Genomic DNA, 25,485 nt, shown 5'->3' with positions numbered 1-25,485 from the left:
AAAACTACAATTAAAACTCAAAAACATTTCAAAAAAGTGATTGAACATGGTAATAAAATATGTTGTGTCCAGGGGATGGGGGGAGTTTATTGAAGTCTTCTTGGGCTCACATGGGAAATCATTTAAAATATAAACTTGATTTTCAGTCTAAGGAAACTGCAGAGCGACAGAAGAACCAACAATATCTCCTGTTTTCTCCTTTAATGAGTCGACTCTTCTTGTTCTTTCAGACCAAAGAACTACAGACTCTTCACAACCTGCTCAAACTCTTCGTACAAGATCTCACCACACGGGTCAAGAAGGTTTCTGTCTCATTTCTACTCTGAAGCTCACCTTCTCCTGCTCAAACTGCTGACAAATGTTTCTGCTGCTCTAAAGTCTGGTCTCCAGAACTTCCTAAAAACTCTCAAAGTCTCTTCTGCTGCAGGTTGCTTTGTAGAACTGTTGCAGAAAACCTCACTAAACCACATGGAGGGGCCTCAAGATAGTCATCCAAATGAAACCGTACAAAAACCAAACTAGCACAACCCAAACACTAAAGTCTCCTGCAGCCTACCAGAGAACCTCTGAGAACAGAGAATCAGGACAGGAACTCTTACCTTCTGGACAACCAACACTGGTTCACAAACAAGAATACAGAATGTGTCTGACCAAAAACCTCTAAAGACTCACTACAGCCAAGATAAAGACACAACTCAGCTGCACCAAATCCACTAATCACTGCACACATTAGCACCATGTGCTAACTGTGGCTAAAGAACCACATTTACCAAGACAACTATCCAGTACAAAGCCCGAAAACACACCAAGAAACACATTAAAGATGATTTTACTGCTGAAAGCTGCAAGCCAACACCTAAAGAACAAATTAAAGCAACGGAGCCAAACCCAGTTCAGTGGTGAAGAAAAGCATAGGAAATGTTTCACTGCAGCCAAATAAAGCAGGAAGACACTGAGCTGCAGGTGTTCCTGATAATACCTAGCTGCTCAGGTGTTCCTGATAACACCAAGCAGCCACCTGGACAGCCAATAGGAACACAGCTTACTGGAAGTCCAGAGGGCTGGGTTAGTGAAGGAAATTTAGTTTAAAGTTGAGGCAGAAAGTTAACAAAGAAAGTTGAAAACCACCTTCTGATACCTGAAATCTCTGAGTTTTCACACAAAGAATGCCTGAACATGTCAAACTGGTTCCATAGTAGAACCCTCATTGTAAAAACGTCATAGTATGGTGTGTTGCTCAAAAAACATTAAGACCTGGCTGTCTAGGGTCACTGAGGAGCAACACAAAAACAGGACAAACGCTGGTTTCCCGGGGGTTAGGCGGCTATTTATTTCAAAGAGTAAGTTTACAACAACACATGTGAGCAGAAAAATCACAAAGTCTGTCTTTAGTTCAGCTGAAAATACTAGTTTTTGTCTTTTTTATTGACCAAACTTTTCAGGAAGTAGATGAAGAATAATTAAAGCTCTCATGTAGAAGTCCAACTTATTTTGGATCCTTGTGGAGAGCTTAATCTTAGAGTTTGTACAGCTGTTGAGTTTTTAGAGTCACATGGATTGTTTTGACATTTAATAACCGCGTCCTGAAATAAAATTACAGTTGTGGATTTCTGTCATTTAGTCCAGACTAAACAAATAACAGCAGTATAAATCTCAAACGTCATTATGAGGAGTCTGGATTGAAGTTTCTCACTTGATAATGATCAAAACATGAAATTTAGGTTGGTTTAAAGGAATATTCCACCTTAAATCTTTGAATGTTGACCTAAAAGGTTGGTTTCAGGAAGTATTCCACCTACACAGTCCTCAAACATCCACCTTAAAGGAACATTCCACCAAAAATCCTTGGACATGCACCTAAAATGTTGGTTTAACCGAGAATTCCATCCAAAATCCTCAAAGAGACCTGAGGGGCTGGTTAAAAGGAATATTCCACCTAAAACCCCAAATATAGACCCGAAACGGTGGTTTAGAAAAAATCCTTCAATGCAGATCAAAAAAGTTAGTATGGAGGAATATTCCACCTGAAATGTAGACCTGAGAAGTTGGTTCGGAAGAATATACCATCCTAAACATCCTTAAATGTAGACTAAAAGACGGTTTGGAAGAAAATTCCACCTAAAATCCTCCAATGTAGACCTAAAAGTTGAGTTTAATGGTATATTCCACCTAAAATTCACTACTGTAGACTTTGGAGGTTGGTCTGATGGTATATTCCACCCAACATCCTTTAACATAAACTTAAAAAGTTCGTTCAAAGGAATATTCCACCTAAAATCCTTCAATGTAGACCAAAAAATCTTGGTGTAAAGGAGTATTCCACCTTAAATGTAGACCTAAAGGATGATTTGGAGTAATATTCTACTCTAAAATCTTCCAATGTTGACCTAAAAGGTTGATCTGATGGTATATTCTACCCAGCATCCTGGAACATTTACCAAAAAGGTTGGTTTAATGGTATATTCCCACAAGAACCCTTGAACATTGGGCTTAATGGTATATTCCACCCAAAATACTTGTCCATCTGCCAAGAAGTCAGTGTAAAGGAAATGTAGACCTAAAAGGATTGTTTAAAGGAATATTTAAACGATTATTTTCGTTATTTAATAATCTGTTATCAGTCAGAACCCTGGCAAACTTATGTTCATCATTTTTTTCAGTGGAAGTCACAAATAAAGGAGCTCTTGGTTTTTACCGGCGTTACTGAGTCCAAAGCTGCTGTTTCAACACAGACATGTTCACATGCATCCATAAACCTCTCAGCACTCAAACACCCACAGACAGGAGGCCGGCTGGGCCGAGGCTCGGCAGCATCCTCAGACGAGTCGGGGAGTCGATGAACTTGTTGGTCCGGTTTGAAGGCCTCCGTATGGTCCAGTAGAAGTCCACATAGTCGGTGTTGCTTTGAACCACAGCAACTGGCTGCCATCAGGTGGACCGGCTCGTCCTCGTAGGGCTCCTCCTGTAGCCTTGAGGGAACCACAGGAACATTCAGTAGCTGTTGGAGTTCTTCCTGTCAGGCTCGTGGTAGAACGGCTCTGAAGAATCGTTTACTTGTCTTATCTGGAACAATCTAACAGCCTAAACTGTTAACAGCGGTGTAAAGAAGCAAACACACAGGCATAGATTAGGACTCAAACTAGATTTATTTTAGAAAACAAATCAACTTAGAGGCATTTGTTCATACATGTGGCTGAATAGGAGGCCGTCCAATCAGATTCGAGGTCTTCACTCTGTAGGTTGTTTGTTCGGTGAGACTCTTGGACCTCCATCAGCTGACGTGGATGTTTGATGGTCTTCTTCTCTAGTGCAAGATGATTCATCCATTAATTCAGCAGCTACAGATTGAAATGAAGCTCATGCTGCCGTTATTGAATTCCTGTTCCAGATCAAATGTTCAGAGCCGTCTGCTGTCTGGATAGTTTTTCTCATTGTAGTCTTCAATAAAGTCTTTTTCCTCATGTAAGGATGTGGTGAGACTCTTTCTCAGTCTCTGCAGACGTCCCTCTTTGTGCATCTCCAGAGAAGAAACTGATAAACTGGTCACTGCTTCAGCATCACAAACGCTCTCCAGCATTGAGTGTTTTAGGAATTAATTCATTGGGTTGCGAACTTTGAAGGAGCAGAAACTTTACAGCTGCCAAAGATATGAGCTCCAATTCTGGATGTTTTAGGAAATGAAGTTCATCAAATGAACACTTGATTATTGCTGATAACGCTCATTAAATTACAGAAGAAATCCAACATAAAAACCTGTAAACTCTCAGGCAGCTTTTGTTAAAGTTTGTCTATAATTCTATCATCATGTTCTGGAACCAGGACTCTGCAGAAGTTCCTTCAAACAGATACTTGTGTGTTTCTATTTAAGGCCTCAGGTTTGAACACACAGCAGAGGATTAGAAAGGAGTGATTTTAATGTTTAAATCAGTCCAGTAAATGTTTGGCATGAAAATTATTAAAATTTTGATTTAGATAGATTTGTGTCAAATAATATTGTAGAGTCTCACTTAAATATATCCAAATGAGTTCAGTGTATTTACATTTTATAGAATATTTGATTTCTTAATCTCAATACTGTAGGGTCTGACCCTAAATATTATAATAATGATGTAAATTTAAATAATATTTTAGTGCAGAGTCATAAACTTTAATCAGCTAAACTTACATAATAAATATCACTGTACAATCTTAACCTGAACATTCATATTATTGAAGTAAATTTACATAAATCATGATATTCTAGAGTGTCTTAACTGGAATATTTCTAACATTAATCTTTTTGTATTGTGCTGATAAACAACAATAACCCGACTTTCAGATAATATTTATTGTCTGTGATTGTGAGACTAAATTCCTCCACTTTCTGGAATTTTCCCTGCAGCACCTGTAGGAATAAATAAAAATAAAATCTGTTCATTTCCACATTATGCACATTTATTTATTCTTAATATCTCAGACTGAATGGTAGCTGGCAGTAAAAACAAACTCATCTGCTGGACTGAATTTCCCAAAATGGAAACATGGACAGAATTTAACACTCATGTATCCATGGCAACGTAAAAGTCTCTGCTTCTTACCAAAGTTCACAACACAAGTAAAGATTTTAATGTAAAACTTCAGGGATGACTGCTGACCATAAGTATTCTGATCAATACTTCATGATCAATATCAGGACAGATGTTACAACTCCAGCTGTTGCATTAGACTGCAGGTATTCACAGAGAAATTAAAACATCACATTCCTCATGAAAACTAGATGGGACTTTTATTAAATAAAGTGTTGGTGAATAAACTGTGTAAAAAGTGCAAAGCAGCTCCATTAAATCAGGAGATGTGAGACTTCCACAGCATGGATCACCATCTGCTGTGTTGATTCATAGCTGAATGTCAGAATGAACTGAGCTAGAAAAGCTGCTTTGAGCTGCAACATTACGGTCTGACAATCCAACACCATCACAGTTTTTATCTGGTTGTTTTGCTCCAACATGCTGTAAAGTTCAGTTTTTACCTGAATAAATTCAGAGATTCTATTTCCAACCAAAACTGGAATAAATATTAGAATGTTATGAGGTTATTAATGCAACTAAATCCTTTCAGATGGAAGGATTTACTTCTAAGTTCTAATTCAAGTTTCAGTTGGAGCACATTGCATTCACAAAGAAAAACAGCGAAACCTTCATAGCAACATTTAATAAACCTAAAGCTTCCCTGTTGGTACATTGGTGGAGTTTGTTACTGAGCATCTGAACCTTAAATCCAGTGAGACGACCATCTTCAGTCGAGGCCAGTCAGAGAACTTCAAGACCTTCCATCAGCTGGACCAGATGTGGCATCATCTCCCTCTGAACATCTGGATGACAGGAGAAAAGACAGAAATCAAACACAGATCACAGAAATACAATTTATTCACTTTCATCATTTTATAAAAGTAGCATGAACTTTATTAAAACTTGACAACATCAGTAATTAAAGTAAATGTTTTTATCTCGTGTTGAAGCTAAATTTAAAGTCAATTTTAATGACAGTTTATCCTGAGAGGAGTGAGAATGGAGCTTTTCTTTCCTTTTTAGAATATTCCCTCAAAATATTCTGTTTATTATTGGCTTTAGAAGCATTTTTCTTTATTTATTTTTAGATACCTCAGACTGATGCACTTTGCTGGTTTACAGATAATTTCATGTACAATGACAATAAAGATCTTCTATTATAACATTTTGCTAAAACAAGAACTGCAAACCTTCTCAACCATCTCTCAGTCTGCAAAATTCCAACTGCGACAAAGAATTATCTGATGTAGTTATGATAATCTTTACTGAACCAGCCCTGGAATTAATAAAAAAATCTGTATATAGATTTGATTTTCTCTGATGGGACCACTAAAACTGCATACAATAAAGTAAATCTCTTCTGCACTGCACACATACTACACTTTTGTATAACTCTGGATGTCAGAGTAAAGGCAGACAGATCCACCAATCAGCCACAGCATTCTGACCACTGACAGCTGAAGAGAACAACATCCATCATCTTGTTCTAATGCAACGTTCTGCTGGGAAACCTTGACGTTCATGTGGATGTTTGACATGTACCACCACCTAAACACTGCAGGACAAACAACCCCTAGTCTCCATGGCAACAGCAGTCCTTAATGCAACCTGCCACCCTCAGCAGGACAAACTAAAACTACTCAGGAGTGGTCCGAGGAACACGACAGAGCTAAGCTGTTCACCTGGGTTCCACACTCCCCACATCCAGATCTGATGGAGCATCTGTGGGATGGTCCAGGATCAGCCTGGTCTAGGTAGGACTCACCCTGCGACCCACAGAATCCACAGGACATCCCCAGAGGTTCTGATAAACCACTGGGTCAGAGGAGTTTTAGCAGCATAAAGGGACCAACACAGTATTAGTCAGGTGGTCAGAATGTTATACTGTTATATTGTCATGCTGATTATATGATCAGTAAATGCTACTATCAATTATAACGTCCACATTGATCAGGGAAAGAAAAAAAAAACTCAGTTCATTCAGAAACTGTGGGGTTAAACCTAAAAACAAAGACCTCAACAGCAGTTTGTTTCAAAGCAGAACACCAGCCGGTTTTCACTAAAGAAGCTTTCAGAGCAACAATTAAATGACAGTTTTGTTGTTTTGTCAGCCAAAATAATGTACACACATCAGGATAAGAAAAACTTATAAATATTTCATTTGTATAAGTACTTCTATACATATAGATTCCTCTTTCTAAGTTTGATCAAATCACGATAACTCTGTGTCCTGTTGTACGATGTTTTCCCAACAGATGGCGCTACCCTCATGAATGGAGCATCAACAAGTGACGTCTACAACACAACAGAAATGTCTGGAAGCCAGTGGCCACCACTTTGAGCACCTCTTGTAATTGTAGAGGCCAAAGATAACGTTTATTAATCTCGTGATGTCTGAATAAATTTGGTATTGAAATATTTATGCAACTTTTTCTTTTCCTGATGTGTGTAAACATTATTTTGGCTGACTCTGTATAATGGTTTTCTGACAGGTCACCAGGCAACATCTTTTTATAATAATGACAAACATACCTGCATTCTACAGGAGTGATTTTCCTCATGTGCAGGTAAAGATGTGTGAGGAGCTTAGAGATGACAGGAGCAGGAATCATCCTCACTAATTCAGCTTCCACCTAGAAACAGAAAGACCACAAACACACACACTGATATACTCTCAAACGTTCAACCTCACAGCCTCAAAATATCTGTTTAGGAAGTGTTGTGTTTCTAAATTCTGCTGAAAGCATTGGCAGACATTCTCTTACAAGGTTGTGTAAAAAGCAGCCTGTCCTCTGAGCTACTGAGAAATCTTCCTGAACAAAGTTTCTACGTGTAAATCAGCTCAACAAAAACTAAAGCCTCAGTCAGAGATAACAGATATAGCAAATTATAAACAACTTTCTTTGTTAACGCAGACTTTCTGCTTCAACCTCACATAAAAAGGGGAGTTTAACTCGTCAGGTGACTGAAAATGAACGGCTTGTGCAGTTCTAGATCCAAAAGTAGGATGTTTCAACTCATGTTTTACTACAAATACATGCAACAATTAATAAATACAATGGCTGGTTGTTAGTTTATTCACTATTAATGTCACTTTATATACTGGATTGAACTTGTGCAGTGGAAGAGAGAAGGAATTTAATGAAATTATGGAGATTCAGAGAGATAATGTTGCGCAATGTTAAGTTAAGCGCAGTTTAATTCAAAGCAGCTGAATGTTAAACTTCAGTGCAGCTCAACGGGTTTCAGTTAACCTTAAAGTAAAATAACTTCTTTAAAAGCTCAAATACACAGCAGAGAAATACAGGTTGAGAAGTTCGGTCTAATAATGAGGACAGCTGCGGCAGCAACTAACACAGGTGTTCAGCGGTAACTTAGCCACCTGTGTTAATTAGCCCGCTAGCTAACTTAGCCGCTTAGCTAGCTAACGTGTCCGGACCAACTGCTCAAACACGACAAAACACAACTCTTCACAAGTCGCTGACTTAACGTACAACAAAACAACGCTACTGGTTAGAAGTATTTATCTCCTTACCGCGTTTTACTCCAAAAACAAGATCAACAGCAGCCAGAGATGCTACCAGACGTGCCGACCATAGCTATAGAAAGAACGCCAGATACGCTAGCGCGCTTTCTTCTATGGTCTGACCAATCACTGCTCTCTGGCTCCGCCCTCTGAGAATCTTGTTGTCGTTTGGCTCCACACTTGCTGATGACCACTTCCGGCCTCAGAAAATGAAAAAACGGACCTTTTTTCGTTTCTGTCTCTTACTGATTTTATTTTTTTGTTATTCTAAATATAAAATGAAAATCAAAGCATTTTAAAAAATTCCGTATATCCCTATTTGATCATGAAAAGGAAAAACACCTTGTATTTCAATTTTAATTTTTGTATTTTAAAACGAAAATCAAATAACGACTCGTTTTTTTGTTTTTCAATATCTGTTTCAGAATGGAAAATCCAATTACCAGATAAATACACGGACCGGATATCCTTTTTTTCAGATTATGGCTTTTGCCTCTAATAAACAACCTTATGTGCAGAATTTCATTCTAAGAAACATCGAAAAAGCCTTTTGTGATGACTTTAGTTCTTGGCTTTCGTTTCTGTTGGCCTGATGATCACATGGAGAAGCACACTATGTGGTGGTGACAAAGTTCAGGAAGACACACCCTCTGCTCCCCAGTTCTGAGCAGCAGGAACTTCCTCAAAAGTACCATCACTCGAATTACATACATGTGTCTTGTTCTTGTGGTTTCAATGTCTCAATATTGATCAGTATCTCCTAGTCTCTCCTGCTGGAGAGACTAGGATTAAAGGTTGTTGTGCACAAATCATCAAAACATGGCTTTCTACAAAAATCATAAAGAACTGTGGAATTAAATCCTAAACATTTGAATGGTTGACATCTTCTTTTCTCCTGTAACCAGCCAGGGTTACCAGACGAGATCAATATCCAGATGTATGTTGATACATTCATTTGGGGAGGGAGCTGTTAGAGGCCTCAAGGTTACGGTGATGGAGATCCATTGGTCTAAAGCTGGCAGCTGCTGCATAGGAGGGAGCTGTGCCTTACTGCTTACAGCCATGGCTGACATCCTGCCACAGGAAACAAAAGCAAACCTCAATGGAACTCAACAAGGCGTTGCCATTTTAGTGTTCAAGGCTGCTGATTTAGCCTCCTCTGTATTTCACTTTCTTTCACTCACACTGTTTTTGTTTGAGCCCACAGTCAAAAGATAAATAGATATGTTTATTATTTTTCATCAATCCTGATCTCATTTATTTGGCTCTAATGCAGAACTTTACAATTCAGCGTAACGTCTAAAGGTTGTGAATTGTTCAGGAAGAAGTTTGAAGACCTTTTCACATTTAAGTGGATAGAAAACCTTTAAAACTGATTTTATTGTATGAAATCTCTCCAACATCCTCCTCCAAGAGAAACAATTCCTCAGTATACAAGCAAGCATTCCAGTGTCATCCTCTTTATACTATCTCCTTGTTGCATCATTCATGGTTTCACTTACTTCTCTCTCTCTCTCTCCTACTGTTTCTTGAGAAAGAGCTGGACTCCAAAGATTCTCACTTCTCTCCAAGTCATTCTCATCCATAAGGCTTAATGCAAATAGAGAGATTATGTTTTCACTCCAGATTAACCACTTATCACCATCATGGTCTATGAAAATATTCATGCAGAAACACAAGCATCCTTGGACCAGGAACGTAAATTTGTGGCAACTTGATTGGGTCACAATGGACCGTTTGAGCACTGATCTTTTAAAGAGGAGCTGCAGGATAGAATAGAATAGAATTTCTTTACAATAGAATTTTTTTATTCCCATTGTAAAACACTGATACAAGATGCCCATAATTCAGACACCTTAACTCTTCCCCTGGCCACAGTTTAAAACTGCAACATCTATTTGAAACTGTACCTATTCCTGACTGAATGTCAACAAACCTCAGATATTCCAACACTCAAGAATCTAAACCTTGTGAGTGCAACATTTTCTGACAGAAAAATATTGATCTTGTAAGATATACTGTATTCTATTTTTAAACAAAATAGGTTTCTAGCACTGACCCTCTGGCTTCAACAATTTTATAAGTATTAAACCTGTTCTAAAGATGCTTATTGATTTGAAAAGCAAAAAACAGCTCTGCATACATCATACTTTTAAAAATCTTCTCCATTTTTACTTTTTGTTGATGTCAAAATCAGGTGCTTTTTGCATTTGATGGTTCTTATTAAGGTCAGCATGGATGGTGGCGCTGCACGGGAAGGCACTACACTTAAAAGTTTCACACAAAGCAAGAATCTGTTTTAGTATTTTTCCTCAGATGCTGCTCTTCACGAGGGAGGAGAATGAAGTTATTAAAGCCAGCGCAGAAGGAGACTGTTGATGCTCCGGGTTGATTTTGGATGGAGGATCACTTTAAAGCTTCTCTAGGGTGAATTACACACATAATCAGGGTTTGAGAGGTTAAAGAGCGCTTATAGATGGCGAGTCTGTGTGCACTGTCTGCTTTGAAAACTTTAACCAAATTAGCTAAAGTCAACAGTCAGCAGACTTCTTCTTATCCTATTATGGTTGGGCCTTCTCCACTGGACATTTGGAATTTGAATATCCACACAGGCTTCACTTCACCTTACATAATGCTGTATGAGGCAAACCGCTGTGTACTGGGAGCAGCTGACACCAGTTATGGTTTACAACTTGAAATTCTAACAGGTAGTCAGTTTCAGATTAATGTTCCTTCATGTTTGTGATGTCACAATAAAAGCCAGGTTTACATTTGTAATTTTAGGGCCTTGTCTTGCCTGAAAACCTGAACCAAGGTTTGTATTTTTGGTATATTTAATCCAATTTTTGGTTTCCCACTGAATGACATCCTGGTGTTATCACCTACATGGACTGCATTTCCTGATACTTGACACTGTTTAGTATACAAATGTCCAAAATGCTATCTAGGCTGTCACAAAAGAGAGACTGTAATTCTCATTGGTTGATGCACCACTTTTTGCATCTTTCCATACTGCTGCTGCCATTTCTTTATCTTCAGATGGCCCGTTGTGTCCAAAAACACCTGGAGTGTGTCAGCATTTACAGCTCTTCTTTCCTTTGTCCATTTCTGAGGACACTCTACAGTAAATTCCTGCATTTGCTCTGAACCAGACATGTTGCAAGGGAGAGAGTTTCCAGTCCTAAACAGAAATCTAAACGTGAATTCCATAATGCCAAAGATGGAGGTTGTATGACACACAGCACACCCTTCCCCCAGAAAGCCAATGATTTGCTTTATAAGAGCCAAACCTGGAAATATCCCGCCAAAGTTGCACTGAGCCAGAGTCATGGAACTGTGCATACTCGTAATAGAAGCATAACCTGTGGGGAAAAAACACTTTTTAAACCGTATGTGGTTCAAAAGTCTACATTTTCTTTCAGTGGTTTTTATCTGATTTGACTGATGATTCTATGTTTGCAATTTTAATGTTGTGCTGACTGTTCAAATTGCAGTTTTGATTCCCTCCATATTTATTTAGACAGGTGCCTGGTCCTGTTAGCACAAAACAACTGTACAGGAGTGTCCAATTACTTTGGTCTGAACCATCTAAAAAAGTTTTCACTCTAGGGCTGAGGCCACCTAATTTTTATATATATAAAAAACTAAAAAAAAACAAATAAACAAACACAAACCCTACTGTTTAGTCTGGACTGTGGTCCTGGGGAAGTTTCATTCTAGTTCCTTGATGTTTTATTAAACCATAACTTGTTGTTATTAATAATTAGCAGAAAGTTAATCGAGGCCCTTGCTGTGTTGGCTTTAAAAGCAGGCAACATATAGGATTATACTAAATATATTTACTTTATTACTTAACCTCCTGTCCCCACTTGGCTACAGTTGAACATGTTTAGTGTTCAGTTTGTATTTTAGGAATTCAATGTGGAAACACAATAAACTTAATTTCCATATATGTGCAGCATTAAAAAGACCAATATATCATTTCACAGCATTAAACTGACGTTTCATTTTGACATATCTGTATCTCTATCAGTCCTTTTTTAAAATTTTTTTTTTTTTTTTTTTTTTACTGAAGCTGTTTCACCAGCTCCTTGTCCATCTCAGTCTCTGAAGCTTCTTGTGGTTTCCTCATGTTTTCTCTGAAGACCTTCACCTTAGGTTTGAAGGCCACAGACAGCAGCTCCTTCTGAATCCTCTGCTCCCTCTGTCTCCTCATCAGAGCCTGGATCTCCTTCCTCTGGTCGGCCATGGCTGCGTACCGCCGCCTCTCTTCCTGCAGCTGCCGAGCATCGTGGACACTCGGAGGCTCCGAAGCGGAAGGTTTGGCTCCGGCGGTGGTGCTGCGCTGCGGCCGGGACACCGGCAGCCTCTGGCGGATATCAGCCGACACCAGGCGGGACTCCAGCGGCGGCAGCAGGGACAGAGAGCTCCACAGCTGCCGGGCGTGTGACACGTCCTCCGGTGAAGAGCCGTCAAACACGGTGAAGAGTTTGTCAAACTCCTCCTGCTCCTGAGCCTCAGCCTGAACAGACATTTTATTTTCAGGGCAGAAACCTGTTAACTTTGAAAACCCTTAGCTTATTAGCTAGCTTCGTTGTTTGCCGGGTCACCATGGAGACGAAACTACGGCAAGCTTGTTCGCGTATGTTTTTCAAAATAAATGTAGGTGGCTAATCTTGTACTTTATCGATAATTGGTTAAACTTGTAGAAGAATCTCCCCCTTCGAAGACTGTAGTTACTGAAACGACACCGAATATTCAGCATGATAGTTTCCAGATTTGGGTCAGGTTACCTTAAAATGTAACTGGATACAAATTACATGACAGTTCATGGAAATGGTAATGTAATCCATTGGATTTCCAAATAAAATAATTTTAAAAAGATGCTTTTGGATTACTGTCTGATTTCCTCCAAATCAAATATTGAAAATATTGCACAGTATAGAAAAAATCAACAGCGATTTTGAAAAAACAAATGTCTGTAAACATATCAAAACATTTTCGAAGTAAGAAAATTGCATTTGCAGTTCCTCAAGTAAACATACCCTTAAAAAAACAATATTAGCACAAATTACAGGTGTAATGTGTGTGTTGTATAAAGTCATATGCTGTTTCTTTTGTGTGCATTTTTGTTTCTGTTTCTTTTGTGTGTGCTTTTGTAGCTGTCATCCACTCTTTGGGGTAGATAGAATTTAATATTATACTACATGCTGTGTTTATACATAATAATTGGGTATAAAGAAGCAATCCATCGTCAAGTTGGAGCTTCCAGGACTGGACACTAAATGGTTGAACAAACTCAGAAAGAAAGCAACCAGTACTACAAAGATATTACACACTACAACTACTCCTTGTCTGAACCAGTGCCCTCTAGCAGAAGGTTTGGGATAATCAGAACAAAAACCAAATGGCTGAAGAATATATTTGTCCAGAGAGGTGTGACTTCCATTGCTCCACTACCACAGTGCTGTGAAAATATCAAACAGCATCAAACATGCACCACATGCATTTTTAGACTGCTGCTAGTACTGTATCTACCTAAATTTACGATTTGAGCTGCCACTTTCCCACTGATGCTACTGCTCTTTTTTTTTTGTTGAAGATGTCTTATCTTTATGCTAACGTAACAGTTTTTATAATCTGTCTTTGTAAATGTTTTTAATTATCCATCAAGTAGAAAGTCAGAAGAAAATTCCATTATTGTGTATGATAATAATATTAATGATAATTATTAATAATGATTTATTCATTCAAAAATGGAAATACTCAAGTACAGGAACTAATATTGTACTTACTGTACCACTTAATAAATGAATAGCAAATGAGAATCATTTTTTTCATCATTTCAGCAGCTAAATAACATCACACCCATTCAGAACAACTCAGGGCTTTTATTTTGAAGGCAGATGAACTAACCCTCCCCTGTTGGGCTGGATGGAAATCTCCTCCTAACTTTGGAAAGGAGGTGGGTGTCTTGCACTGCTCCACCCCCAGGTGTCGCGGGTAGGTTTAAATAGTGTGGAGGAGGAAGGACGACATCATCATCATCACCAACATCACTTCATTTACCTGACATGGTATTCTCATTTCCCCGGATTTCATCCTGCACTGAGGACTGAAGCACTGAACAGTGAGTATAGTATCTTTAATCTGACTCCTACAGCTGCGGTTAAACCCAGCTGGTGACTGTATGCTGCATCTGTGCAGAGGATTCTGCTCAAACCACCTGCTTAATCAACTACAAAGTTAGGTATGGTCATCTAATCTTGCAATATAGGTACTTATGCATGTTAAAGGAAACCTATAAAGCTGCTTGCCAGGAAGCGAAGGTCATTTTCTGGCATTTTAAAGACAAATATGGTGATATTTGCAACTAAAGATCAATAAATTAAGGGAAATATTTGCCTTTCTTATGTAGCTGCCTGACTGGCTTCCATTCAGATAAATCATCCCAGTAAAGATGGCAGAAATCTTCACTGGAGATGCTGCATATTGAATTTCTGCCCTCACTCCTGCTCTGTTCTGCCTGTGTGTCGGAGGCCACACATGGATGCACCTTATGACATGTCACCATTTTGGTGTAAACGGTAAGCTTGGCTGGACACATGAGCTGCACCTTATAAGGTAGTATGCCTGCTAAGTCCCTAGCATCCCTCTTTGGGATACCAAGCTACCAGGAGCAAAGGGTTAGCCAAACATGGGCATTCCAGCATGGCAGCTCACTTGTATGATTCTAGGGGTTATCTGTGTGCTGCTTTTCATGTTTTATTGCCTGCTGTTCAATGGGAGGTCAGAGCAGCCTTGTGACCTGCACGAAGAGCCGCAGACAAGGATAAGTGAGTAAGTAGCTCAATGCAAAAATAGGGAAATGTGCCGTTATCCGCAATAATCTGTAGGACAGTGCATTAAAACTAAATGAAAATGATCTGTGTGACTTTCGGATCCAAAGGCAGCTACTGTGTCTGTTTTCATGATGCTCATCACTTCTGGGTCGTCTGTGTCAAGGAGGGCAAATAAAGAGGTGTGTGACCATTTCAATAGCTGTGCAGTTACCTGAGAAAATTTTACAGGTCGGTGAAATGGTGACTGTCATTTCTGCATCACCTGCTTGATGCGATGTGCGAGTCTGACTCACCTATTAACACACAGTGTGCTACCATGGGAGGCATCAGAGGCAATTTGGTGTGAAGTGTCTTTCTGAGTGACAAAGACGAAAGGAACTGGGTTGAAGTGGATGTACCTGCACTTAATGTACTAAATGAACTGTGTTGATTCAGGTATTTTCAGCGCTGTTTGGCTTTTTGATACCATATTTTTTACTGTATTGGTAAGACATGAAGTATACGTCACTAAAATCAGTCTTGTATGTATTTAAGTGTCTGAAATAGGAATTTTCACATTTGGTTTTAAAAGGGCTCTTAGCTGATTTTACATACAATACTCCACCCATCATCTCCACCCATCATAACAAGCACTGGGATGTTTTCTGTGACTGATGGGAGCTTTTCTAAAATCTGGGACCCTGAAATGAACCTGATGATGTCATCTGGATGTCATCAGAGTTACCTCAACTTGAATACCTGAAAGTCTGCAATGCAGACTGGAAGACTGGTTGACTTGGGCTGCAACTAACAATTATTTCCATTGTTGAGTAATGTCTCGATTGTGTTCTTGATCAATCGATGAGTCGTTTGGTCTATAAAACGTCCGAAAATGGTAAAAATGTTGATCAGTGTTTCCCAAAGTCCAAGATGATGTCCTCAAATATCTTGTTTTGTTCCCAAATCAAAGATATTCTGTTTACTGTCATGGATGAGTAAAGAACTTTAAAAATATTAAAATCTAAGGAACTTAAATCAGAGAATTTTGACATCTTTGCCTAAAAAAAAACACTCAAATTGATTAACTGACAGTCAGAATAGTTGGCATTTAATTTAATAGTTTGTAACTAATTGAGTAATGGTCCCAGTTCTACTGTAGACTTAAAAAGACTTTTACCAGGCACGAGAAGTCAAATGAAACTTACATTTTGAATATATTGAATTGCTCCAAATTCATGAGGCTAACATTTGACTACATTAATTTAAAAAAGACATACTTTTGTCTACGGTAAGCAGTGGAAAAATGATTCCCCAATGGGTCAGCTGTAAATAAACGAGTTAGCCTCTGATCCATTAACATCAGTACGTCAATCCAGTCTCTGGTATAGCACTTCTTTCATTAATCTCTCTAGAAAAAAAGTTCCCACAAGTTTGACTTTGAATATTCTCAGATATATTAGCAGCTCCCATGAAATGAAATCTACAGAACTGAAATAATGTTTGTTAAATGCTGCTAAAACCCCTAAATACAGAATGAAGAAGGGAATTAGATTTTTTTGTTGTATGAAGCTGACATACTTACCTAAGCATATGAGGCGAACCACACCACATATACTTGAGAAATGGTCTGGTAAAGTTTTTGAGGTCCAGGGTTTTTTTCTGCATAGAGGAATTTTGGCAACTGTCAAAGAGGTATTAGGTGTCCCTCAAAGAGGGTTTAGGTAGCATAAAAAGAAATTTACCAGTGCCAGAGTGATAAGAACTGAATTTTGTTAACTTAGGTTTCATTTACTCAAGCAAAATAGACATTTTGTTGATAAAATGATCAGAAATAACATGAAAATGCAAAGATATCTGTCAAACAAAGGACCATAATTGCCTTTACAGCATCTGTGCTGCTCATGCTTTGTGCGTAGTTACCTCCAAAGCCCAGTTTGAACAAGTTCTGGACTGACTTTGGCTTTTCTTTAATATTGACTGCTATCAGAAGAAAAGGGCGGTGGTCACTGAATGCAGGAAAGTGAAAAAGCAATAGTATCCTCATAAACGCAGGTCATCAGTGGCATGAGGTTTTGTAGACTTTCAGGTTTTAACATGATGGAGCTGCACATGATAGCGTAATAGTTTCTTTATTCAGTGTGTGGCTTCTGCTGTGTCACCTTGACAGGCCCGAGGTCCAAACGAGATCAGAGGTCAACTCAGCTCCCAGCGCCAGTCCAGAGGCTGACCCAGTAGCCAGCGACCAACCAGACGTCATCTCGACCACCTCTGAACCACCAGCCGCCTCCGACTCCACCACCGCTGCTGCTGCTGCTGCTGCTGCTGCTGCTTGCATTCCTCAGGCCGACAGCGATACTTCCAACATGGCTGACCCGGCCGCTGAAGACAGCAAGTACCTCTTCCTGGAAAACGACTTCCGCAACAGCGGGGTGGCCCAGGCTGACTGGGCGGCCAAGAAGATGGTGTGGGTGCCGTCAGAGAGGGAGGGCTTCGAGCAGGCCAGCATCAAGGAGGAGAAGGGGGACCAGGTACTGATGAGGATGAGGATGGCTCCATTATCACATCTCATTCCTTATTTATCATTAAAGTTTATTGGTACAGGGACACGTATGCAGCATGAAATAACATGCCAGCATTTATAGCCTAAAGTAGGTTTAACTTGTTTCAGTTTCTAGAAATATTTTTATTCGTTCCAACTCCTAAAAATGGCAAAAAAATAAATGCAGCTCACCTACAAACCATCACATCATCATAGACCATCAAATGCACTACATACTGCACATCACAATATCTCAATTAACTTTTTATGTTTGTAACTACATACATCTCAATAAATCTTCAATCCGCAATGAAGAACCAAAAGCTGACCATTATTTGCAGGTGGTAGCTGTCAGAACAGTTTGTGACTTTACATAGCATCATAAAATGCACCAAGCACAATAATGTGTACATATATTAAGGCAACCCCCCCCAAATGTCAACAAAAGAATACGCACAAAACAACAAAAGATATAAACAGTTATGCACTTGACGTATTCACAGCTGCAAGACTGATGCGTCTTTAAAAACTGTTTGCGTTTTTAGTTTGAGTTTTATGTGATCCCACTCAGCATTCTTTTTAAAAGGTAAATCCTCTAATTTTACAAAAGGAAAAGAAAGGAAAACACTTTACCTACCACTTTGGCAACATACAGTATGAACTGAAGCCTACAACGAACACTTTTTGGAAAACTTGAAATCTGTTTTGTTCATTTTTGGAGAAAAAGCGATTTTTTTCTATTACAACGTCACAATATTTGTGTTAATCGTTATGTTTTGTTTGTAAAGTAAAAATGTATGAAAATAACTGCTATACAAACAAGTTTTTCATTGTTTTACTGGAGGCAGATTTATTCAGTTTGTCTTGAAGTGCACTTTTACTGTAGACTGAAATGTCAGGCTCCACAGTATCATTACAAATCTGAAAAAAAGAACCATTCAATTGTCAAAAGCCTGTTTAAATACTCTAGTTAAAGTCATGTGATGTGGAGCCCACAGAACTTAAAGTTTAATAGATTCATCTAAAAATTAACTAATGGTTACATTAAAACAACAAAACTTCCGATTTCTGACAGAATTTGAGTGTTTGTTTATTTTTAGTAGAAGTTGAATTATTTCCTCCTTAATTCCAACACATAGTAACCGCACAGAGCTGCAGAATGTTAAAACACATTTATTCAGCTTGTATGTAAATTTATGGCTGAATTCTTGTCTTCCGATGCAACGCAAATGTACCGAAAGTTGTTTCTATTCCTGCCTCTGTGCTGCAGGTGCTGGTGGAGCTCTCCAACGGTCACAAGGTGACGATAAACAAAGACGACATCCAGAAGATGAACCCGCCCAAGTTCAGCAAAGTGGAGGACATGGCAGCCCTCACCTTCCTCAACGAAGCCTCCGTCCTGCACAACCTGCGTGAGAGATACTTCTCCAGCCTGATCTATGTGAGAAACATCCTCTTCTTACTTCTGTGTTGGAGAGAATATATTCTGTGCTCTCTAATTCTAAACTGAAGCTAATTTAATAAAGATAGCAGAACTATCAAAACACAAGTACGTACAACTATAAAACAAGACAAAATATGTTAATGAAACCATTTTGTAGTCTACTGATAATAAAGGGAAGAAAAAGAATAAAAAACACTTACAATAATCCCACTGAGTGCACAGACCCATACAAATAAGGTTGCTGTGGGACAAAAATGAAATATAAGAGCAAAGGAAATTTCCAAAGAAAGACAAACTTGACATCAAGAAGCCTAAAGGCTTTTATTTTATCCCTTTAGTGAACGGCCCCCTAGAAAAGCCAAATATTATTTTTGATTCTGGTCATAATGAATTACTTGCAAATACAAAATAAATCTATGAGAGAACGTCCTGATTCTGAAACCCAATATTTAATTTAAAAAAAACAAAAACAAAAAAAAAAGGTTTTCCATTAATCTCTGACTTTGCACTTCCTCTGTAAGAATATGCAAATCAGACTGAAGATAATTTAAAAATAAATGAATGTTATTTAAGTTCAAATCAAACTGAAACTGGTGCATAAATCACGTTTTCTTCTGCCTGGCATTTGACTGAAGCTAAAAGAAAAAGCTGCTGAACTCTGGATCAATTTAAACCGACTGTCTGTGGAAAAAGAAATAATAGCTGAACCTTTAAATCTGCTTGTACTGTCAGTCTTAATATAAAGAAAACTGTCATCGAGAGCCAAAGTCAGACCAGAGGCTCCTTTTAAACCCCTTAAAGTTCATATGGCCTCCACGTTCAGGTGGAAAAGTCCCTGTTTAAGGACTGTGATCAGACGCTGTGCTCCCTACGCAGACTTAGGATGTACTGGAAGGATCAACAGCTTATATTTTTATTTTTTTAGTCAGTCGTACAAAGTCTAATAAGGTACTGGATGTAAAACATTGAAACCCAAGCTTATGCATCTAATACACACTGCCATTTAGATCACTGGAAGTTAAGACGTGCAGTCCCTCCAGTCCTTATATGAGCAGACGGCGTCGGAGCAGGCGAAAACATCTCGTACTCTGAATAAGATCTGAAACCAGGTGGAAGATGATGCAATGCGCTCCTGTAATTTAACTGAAATCTAAACTTGAAATGGAGCAAGCAGCGGGGGTTTGTGCAACTCACATTTCATGCAATAATGTGGTATTTTATGTATATAATCAGGGTTTGAGAGGTGTGTCTGTGGAGGCAAATGTATAGTTTTAAATATATGTTGGTTAGTTTTGATATTCTACACTGAAGAGGGATAAAATCACAGTTCTAAGTTTAATGTAATTGCTGTGATGGAGGGATGCATGTAAAGTGTATGGATTTGCTGATTATTTTCTTAGATTACTTATCATTTTGTTTTTTAAATAGAAAAAGTAGGTAAAGAATGTCTGAGAATAACAGACTAAAACCTAAAGATGTTGACTTTACTATTATATACGATGAAAAGCAGAACAAAGGCACAATTAGGAAGCTGGAAGATATTTTTGCCAAACAGAAATGACCTAAATTATCAACGACAAAGTGACTAATCTTCAGCTGAACTGCAAATCAGTAAATTGTCCATTAAAAACAATGTGTGTCCGCACAGACAGCAGAAAATATGAATGTAGTTGTGGGATTTGTGGGGTTATTGTGTCAATCCAATATTCCATACACACTCACACTGAGGCAACTTCCCATTTGGTATGTCAGGTCCTAGTTTTGTCCCACAGTCAGATGATCAAGACTTTGATGTGGACTTTTCAACATTGTTATGCACCTTTTCTGTGATTCTGTAGATCAACAGACTTTTCTGAGGGACTTGCCTGTAGTCATTAGCAAAATTGGTGAAGTATGCCTCATGTAATACATTTGTCCTGCACCACACAACATATACACAAATCAAGCATTTTTTTAAATGTGATTTTTCCAAGAAATGAATGCTGTCATGATATTTAGTCCCATTTTCACCACTTTTTACCATTTTGAGACCTTGTGAATTCATACACTAAACGCTAGTGAAGTCTGTGAGAGTTTAGGCCTGAAGGTTGACATTGGGGTCGGGCCTTGGATTCAGCTTCTCTGGCCGTCATCTGCAGATATCAGTTAGTCAGGAATCTGAGCATCTGAAAAGCTTCACCTTTTATGGATGTCTTGTGTTCATTTACTTCTAACCTATGTTTTATTTTAGCCCACATACAATAAGTCATCAGATCCGCCCCCCTCCCCAGGTTTAACTTTACACTGCTGCACAATTACACAAATCATCCACACTGACATTTAAGTTAACAATGAATTTATTTGACAGCCGGTTTGGCTGAAATAGATTAATATTTCATTTTTAAGTATGTAGAGCATTAATGTTAAGACAGAAAAATCTACACTCAGAAGGTGCACCACAAAACCTGACCAGCACAGATGAGTGTGGCTACATGGAGATAGGAAACCTGCTATTACAGTTCGGCAACACTGAATCCAAATAGAAGATTTAATATATGGATTATACCTTCTCAACTTCTGATTGTGATTTTAATTTGATCAGAAACCGCCAAGCTATTAATTCAACCTAGAAACATTACCTTGAGTTTGAGCTTTTGAGACAATTTGAATTGTAATTGGCGCTATGTGAATAAAATTGAACTGAATTGAATTTAGCTTCATTCAAAATTGCGATTGAATAAAATAACACAAAATCACATTTTAAGTAATGTTGTGTTGGTTTTATCTGGGAACTTTGGGGCAATATAAATGTAGTCAAACCGATACATTTATTTCCTCTGTGCAACTCAATAGCAGAGACGATACGTTTCTTAATCTGAAAGTGTCTCATCCTCCCACTCTTCTCAAATTATCAGTCATTGTTTATCATCTGGTGTAGTCAGATGGAGTTTTGTTAAAGCCTGCAGGTGGATGCTGGAGTGGAAGTGGTAGCAGAGCTTTCAGGTGCAGCAGTAGTGACAGACATGCAATAAAAAATAAGCAAAGCACTGATTGTTTAAATACACTACTGTGATTAAACAAGTGTGTTGCAAGGAGAGGAGTATATCATGTGAGTGGAGCAACAGACTCAAGTTTTGCTGCCTGAACAGGCCAGAAATCAGTAGAGAAATATGAGGATTAAATGTTATTTCTGCTAAATTGCCCTTATCAGGTTTTAAATTATTCTGTTTAGCCTCCATTAGCGTTTGTCTCAATGTGCTCTTATTTTGAAATAAAGGCAAAATAAATAGAGGCTTAAACCAATGATCAGCATCTATGTGATTGAGTTCTGATTATGTGATTAGTACGAGTCTCATTTAAATTTTTTTTCTTTTTTTAAAATTTGGTGTCATTTTTAATAAAGTATTAGGCCCCACCATGTTTCTACAATTTATATAGGACCAGTGAATCTAGGTAGATCCCAAGTGATGCCTTGTTTCAAAAAAATAAAACCTAGTAAAATCTGTGAGTGCATAAACAGTTGAATAATAGCTTAGGAACTGTTCATGTGAAATTAAATGCCATATGCTCAGGTTATCTGGTTTTTGTGCACTTTTTAACTTGACTTTCTCAACCAGCAGCCTTTAAGATCACAAGCTGACTTCTCTAACGTTTAAGCCACTGCTTCTTCAATCATTGCATGTGCTATGAACAAAACTGAACCTTAATGTAACCACTGGACAGCAGTTCTTTAGCTTTTCTCAAGTGATTCCCATCCCTTAATGAAGTGGGTGGGGCCAAGCAATCAGGTGGGGTCTTAAAGGAGGAACTAGAAGCAGGAAAAATATATACACAACTGAATCAGCACTTTCACATGAACATGTAAACAATAGCTGCTATTTTTTAGGAACACTTCTGTTAACACAAAGTGCAGATGAGTTGCTGCTGGTGATCCTGGAAAATCCTGGAGTTCAAAAGACGACTTTCTAGGAGAAATTCTGAAATGTCTTAAGTTCTAAATGCTCCCCTTTGTAGCAATGTAACAGGATGTATTTATCATCACAAACCAGGTAGAAAGATGACTGTGAAGTTGTCTTACTGCTCTGTCATGGCAATGTTTTCTCTTTCCTCTCCCCTCAGACGTACTCAGGTCTGTTCTGTGTGGTGGTAAATCCCTACAAGATGCTGCCCATCTACTCGGAAAAGATCATTGAAATGTACAAGGGCAAGAAACGCCACGAGGTGCCACCACACATCTACTCCATCACAGACAACGCCTACAGGAACATGATGCAGGGTGAGTGCTTGTGTCTCAGCGTGTTGCTAATGTATCAGGCCGGTGTCAGAAAGAGTCAGACACCTTAAACATTTGGACAGAAAGCTCAATCTTATGCTACTACACAAAATAAGCTACCTGAAGATAACGCTGTGGGTACTTCTGCACTAACAGTCCTCATTTTAATCTGACATATGTATTCCATGTGGTAGCAAAAGCTGCAGAGAGACAAAAGCAGGCTATTTAGAATGAATGATGGGTAATGAAGTTTAGTTAAAGCTGCAATTCAAAAGTGTAAGAGACTATTGAATGAGATACTGATTTTATTTCTGCTTTTTCTGGACTGTGGCTCAGTTTTTTATAAACCTAAATACATATTAAATTCTTTTTTCTCACTGAAATTCAACAGAAGCGCAAGAAAATGTATTTTAATCAGTTTGCTGCCTACATTTGTATTCTCATTTGCTATATTGTATCTTTATTTACGTATCTTCTAGGGCTGGATGAATTAAATCATACCTACTCTTTAACCAATTGATTAGTTGCAGGAAAGAAATCTGTATGTAGTACACTGTGTGCACTTTATTTGCTAACCTTATTAGTTTAGATCAATCATAAACAAATAGAAAAAGCTAGCATTTGCAACATATTGATCATTTAACTCCTGACTTTTTAACTGACCCCTGTGTACCTGCCCATATTCAGATTTCTGGAAATAGAACTGTTGAGGAATATAACAAAGTCAGCCTGTTGTTTTTAGATCATCTGCCATGTTGCTTATTGAACTGTGTTCCACAAAGTTTAGACTCACTTTTCTCCATCTGTCAAAATGGAGCCACTCTGACAACTCATTTGACTCATTTGTTAGTTTGACGCCAAATCCAAGTAAACCGCCAAAAATAATGGATTAATCCTTGAAGGTTGTTGATGTAGTGCCTTTCTCCTTACTATAGCAACACCACAAGATAAAGTATGATAAATAGTGACTTATGATTGTCTGACCTGTGAGAATTTGGTCAGCTGAGAGCATTTTATTGCTGACACTACAGCCCTCATGTAAATTATGCATTTATCCTGCATTTTCTTTGAGTTTCTTATTGCTCCTCTCATTGCTAACCACTCCTGCTTCTGCTACGATGTACTACACTACAGTACTCTGGTAGACTATCCCATTACTTTATGAAACAGAGGACAACACATATTACAACTGAAAGCTGCCAAATGAGAGGCGAGTGGTGGCAGCAAGCAGCCCTGACTGAAGCCTCAGAGTGTGCCGTCTGCTCTCCGGATGGTCCACCGGTGACCTCAGACCAACTCCGTACTTTCCATTCAGCCCCAGAATGGCCATACATGGAGCAGTGAGACAAGATTACAGCGATGGAGCCCCGCATCCGCCTCCTATTTTTAGATGATATGAGTGATGGAGGCTAATCTCCCTCCGAAGGAGATCTCAGAGCTGTTCGCTCTTGTGTCCGAGGGAGGCAGCTCTTGCCTCAGAGTTCATGTTTGGTCTGTTCAGCTTGGCTTCCACTAACGAGCTCAGCTCAGTCAACATTATTTCCCCTTTTTTACATCTCTCTCTGCCCCTCTCTCTCTCTCCCCCCACAGACCGTGAGGATCAGTCTATTCTCTGCACGTGAGTCAAAAGAGACAACACTTGACCTTTTTCCACAACACTACTATGCATTTGAGCACAGACAAACTGAAGGAGGGCTCTGCAAAGGATCACATGAGCCGCCTGAAAACTTCCCTTAAACCAAGAGTTCACTCAAAAAAATCTAATATTGCAGCTTTTTGCTCAATCTGATTATTTTCTTGATTACTCACTTGTTTGATCCATAACAAATCACTATACAGTAAGAAAATGAACTAAATCCCCCACAATGCTATTTATTAACATAGAAGAGAAAGAAAACCAGCACTGATTTACATGTGAGAAGGTAAAATTTGGACTTTTTTTTTGCTTAAAAAAAGGCTTTAATGATTAATTACTGACCAAAATGACTGCTCTGTTGATCTCTTCTATCACGTTCTATCAATCAACAGTTTTCCCCTCCTTTTTCGTCTGTACATAAATCAAATCACAGAATATCCACTTCAGTTAAAAAAACACACACAGTCACTCTTTTGGCAATACAAATGAGTTAAGATGACTGATGTGCATTTTCAAGTTTGGATATCTTCCCCATTATAATTTTACTTTCCTGTCTCGTTTCCCCACCAGAGGTGAGTCTGGAGCCGGGAAGACAGAAAACACCAAGAAGGTCATTCAGTACCTGGCTGTTGTCGCCTCCTCGCACAAGGGCAAGAAGGACGCCAACCCTGTGAGTAGAAGCTTCCAGTAACATCACTTAGATGTTTAAAAAGACATGCA

The 25,485-nt window shown here is 38.6% G+C and overlaps 2 protein-coding genes and 1 long non-coding RNA gene across 3 annotated transcripts in view; 1 reads left to right on the top strand and 2 right to left on the bottom strand.

Moving 5' to 3' along the window:
• Nucleotides 1-3,127: 3,127 nt before the first annotated feature.
• On the bottom strand, nucleotides 3,128-8,157 carry LOC129347536 (uncharacterized). Its single transcript, XR_008599676.1, has 3 exons — nucleotides 8,083-8,157; nucleotides 7,080-7,180; nucleotides 3,128-5,350 (listed from the first exon to the last, which is right to left on the bottom strand). It is a non-coding gene; the product is annotated as an uncharacterized LOC129347536 (long non-coding RNA).
• A 3,740-nt stretch (nucleotides 8,158-11,897) lies between these two features.
• Nucleotides 11,898-12,689, bottom strand: hoatz (HOATZ cilia and flagella associated protein). Its single transcript, XM_055005406.1, has one exon. The coding sequence runs from the start codon at nucleotides 12,605-12,607 to the stop codon at nucleotides 12,140-12,142; it is 468 nt and encodes a 155-aa protein (XP_054861381.1). The 5' UTR covers nucleotides 12,608-12,689; the 3' UTR covers nucleotides 11,898-12,139.
• A 1,414-nt stretch (nucleotides 12,690-14,103) lies between these two features.
• The window catches only part of LOC111576402 (myosin-11-like), a 37,430-nt gene continuing 26,048 nt past the window's right edge, over nucleotides 14,104-25,485 (top strand). The window contains exons 1-6 of the mRNA XM_055005137.1: nucleotides 14,104-14,203; nucleotides 17,062-17,422; nucleotides 18,704-18,874; nucleotides 22,976-23,132; nucleotides 24,720-24,747; nucleotides 25,336-25,435. Coding sequence (XP_054861112.1) covers nucleotides 17,258-17,422; nucleotides 18,704-18,874; nucleotides 22,976-23,132; nucleotides 24,720-24,747; nucleotides 25,336-25,435 — 621 coding nt within the window. The 5' untranslated portion in view covers nucleotides 14,104-14,203; nucleotides 17,062-17,257. The remainder of the gene's footprint in view (nucleotides 14,204-17,061; nucleotides 17,423-18,703; nucleotides 18,875-22,975; nucleotides 23,133-24,719; nucleotides 24,748-25,335; nucleotides 25,436-25,485) is intronic.

The sequence above is a fragment of the Amphiprion ocellaris genome, chromosome 19 (genome assembly GCF_022539595.1).
Source record: "Amphiprion ocellaris isolate individual 3 ecotype Okinawa chromosome 19, ASM2253959v1, whole genome shotgun sequence".
Taxonomy (NCBI): Eukaryota; Metazoa; Chordata; class Actinopteri; family Pomacentridae; genus Amphiprion; species Amphiprion ocellaris.
The sequence above is the reverse complement of the archived record's forward strand: the minus strand, read 5'-3'. Positions and strand labels throughout refer to the sequence as shown.